Raw genomic sequence first — 2,856 nt, forward strand, 5'->3', positions numbered from 1 at the left:
AATTTATTTATAAAAGTATTTCCTGAAAATATTGCTGCAGAATATATGGAAGATTTTCAAATAATACCACAAGCCAAAATAAGTCGATTATTTTTACCTTATGAATATGGTTCTGTGATGCATTTTGGTACCCTTGAGGGTAGTAAAAATAGAGGTTATACATTGATGCCTAAAGATCATTTTTATGAAAATACTGTTGGACAACTGGATTATCCTACTTTTAATGATTTAAGAATTTTAAATTTTCATTATTGTGCTAATAAATGTAAAATAAGTATTAAATGTTCAAATCATGGATATCAAGATCCTAATGATTGTAGTAAGTGTATATGTATTGAGGGATATAAAGGTTCACATTGCGATTATTACACAAGAGCAAGTTTGTCATGTAAAGAAAAAGAATTAGAAGCTAAAGTAAAACCTTCATTTTTCAAAATAACTCAAAATAAACTTTGTTATTATCATTTAAGATCATACAATCATAAAAGAATAAAAATTGGAATTTTAAAAATAAATATGGGACCTAAGTATTCTAAACCGTGCTCTTTAAGTAATTCATTTGAAGTAAAATATTTGAAAGACAAATCTGTAGCAGGTGCAAGATTTTGTCACCAGAAATTTACAAGAATTATTTATTCTGAAAGCTATTATGTTATGTTAATTTATAAAAGTGAAAATCCCAAAAGCTATGTTTATTTATATTATAAAGAAATACCTTAAACAAAAATAGACATAGAATAAACAAAATAGATCCAATATTATGTATCAGAAATTTTAAGAATAACAATTTTAAATTAAGCTTAAAAAAGTTTAAATTTAAACACAATTTGCTTTTAATTTTTAATTTATTTTTCACAAAATAAAGTAAAAATTAATTTTTTTTAATAAATTTAAATATTAATAATTAACATTTAATATATAAATATATAGAAAATAAATGGTAAAAACTTAGAAAAAATAGTTTATTTTATAATAACAGTGCTTAAATAGTGATACTTACTTTAATCTAGTTTCATTAAAGTGTAATCTAAAAGTACCCACAATAGAATATTTTTTTAATTTTTATTGATATTTAAATCTTTAATTAAAATTATTATTAATTTTTACAAAAAAAGCCAATTTATTTAATAAAAACATCATAATATTAAATAACTTTTTTTCTAATCTTGAGTCTATTTTATAAAAAAAAAATTTTCAATTCAAATCCTTTTTTGATCATAATTAATGCGTCATTTCTAACTTTATAGTGTTCTATAAGTAAGTAAATATGCATAAAAAAATAAAACTTTTGTTACCAAAAGTTGCTTTTTTGAAATGAACTTAAAAATGAAGTGCTTATGTAAGAACATAATTACCTTTTTTTCAATAAGACTATTAATGAATAGATTTCACAGAAAAAATATTAAAGACTTTAAAGTATAGCATATTAAAAATTAAAAAAATAAAATATTTTATAAATTTACTTTTAAAATTATACAATTTTTTTTATTCATTCTTCATAAGTTCCATATTTTTCTTAAAATACTACTTTTTTTAATAGAAAGTTTGAATGTCATAAATTATTTAATGTTGTTAGTATTTTTTTTAATATATCTGTATTAAAATTTTACTACATAAAAAAAAATTTTTTGTTTAATATTATAAAAAGTTTACTACATATTGTTTTTGTATATAAATTATTATAATATTTAAATTAATTTTTTTATTGTTGAAAAGTAAAGTTTTATTTAGTATTGAAATTAATGAACTTTTTAAATTTATTTACAGTAAATAAAATTTTACTATGATGCTTTTGTTATAATAAAAAAATTTATATTAAAACAGTGAAAGCCATATATTGGTTGAAAAAGTCCTTTTTCAAAACATGATATATTTAAAAAAGTTATTTCTATATTCAGCATTTTATATATTATGTGTAATTGTAAGTTAATGATAAATTAATAACATAAAAAAACTTTTAGCCTTATATAATTAGTTCAACTAATTTTAGTTCAAATAATGAGTACATAAATAAAGGAAATATAAAAAGATCAATAGAAGAAATAAATAATTTTAAATATGATAATAAAATAACAAATAATTTATCGACAAATAATAGAAAAAAAAGAGAAATAATAAAATCACAATATAAATGGACTTCACCAATTTACTACCAAGTTGATGTCTCATTAAACTATAGATTTATAAAAAAAGCAATCAGAATTTTAGAAACATCAACATGTTTTAGATTTGTATATATTAGCCTTTCAAAAAATCATTTTTCAGGTATCAAATTTGTTTGTTCTTCTAAATGTTTTGCTTACTTAGGAAAAAAATTTGAAAAAGGTTTACAAGTAATAGGTATTGGAAACGAATGTTTAAGTTTGGGAGGAATAATACATATGATTTTACGTACATTAGGAATTATATATCAACATTGTCGGATTGATAGAGATGTATTTATAAAAGTATTTCCTGAAAATATTGCTGCAGAATATATGAAAGATTTTCAAATATTACCAAAATCTAAAATTAAACATACACCTTTACCTTATGAATATGGTTCTGTAATGCACTTTGGAATGCAGACTGGTAGTAAAAATAGGGGTTATACATTGATGCCTAAAGATCATCTTTATGAAAATACTGTTGGACAACTGGATTATCCTACTTTTAATGATATAAAAGCTTTGAATTTGCATTATTGTTCCAAAATATGTAAATATACATTAATATGCAAAAATCATGGATATCAAGATCCTAATGATTGTGGTAAGTGTATATGTATTGATGGATTTGCAGGTGCGATTTGTGGATATATGGCAAAAAGAGTTATAATATGTGGGCAAAAAAAAATGATAGCTAGAGATAAACCAA

General features: G+C 20.8%; 2 protein-coding genes across 2 annotated transcripts; both read left to right on the plus strand.

The window, feature by feature from the left end:
* Positions 1-6: 6 nt before the first annotated feature.
* On the plus strand, positions 7-720 carry SRAE_0000071210 (Astacin-like metalloendopeptidase; the record flags this gene model as incomplete). The annotated part of the gene is made up of 1 exon (XM_024646645.1): positions 7-720. A coding segment is annotated over one exon (714 nt), but the record flags the coding sequence as incomplete, so codon positions are not given.
* Positions 721-1,864: 1,144 nt separating this feature from the next.
* Positions 1,865-2,781, plus strand: SRAE_0000071300 (Astacin-like metalloendopeptidase; the record flags this gene model as incomplete). Its single annotated transcript, XM_024646646.1, has 3 exons — positions 1,865-1,921; positions 1,962-2,265; positions 2,308-2,781. Coding segments are annotated over 3 exons (835 nt in total), but the record flags the coding sequence as incomplete, so codon positions are not given.
* Positions 2,782-2,856: the final 75 nt, after the last annotated feature.

This window comes from Strongyloides ratti, scaffold srae_scaffold0000013 (genome assembly GCF_001040885.1).
Source record: "Strongyloides ratti genome assembly S_ratti_ED321, scaffold srae_scaffold0000013".
NCBI classification, from domain to species: Eukaryota; Metazoa; Nematoda; class Chromadorea; order Rhabditida; family Strongyloididae; genus Strongyloides; species Strongyloides ratti.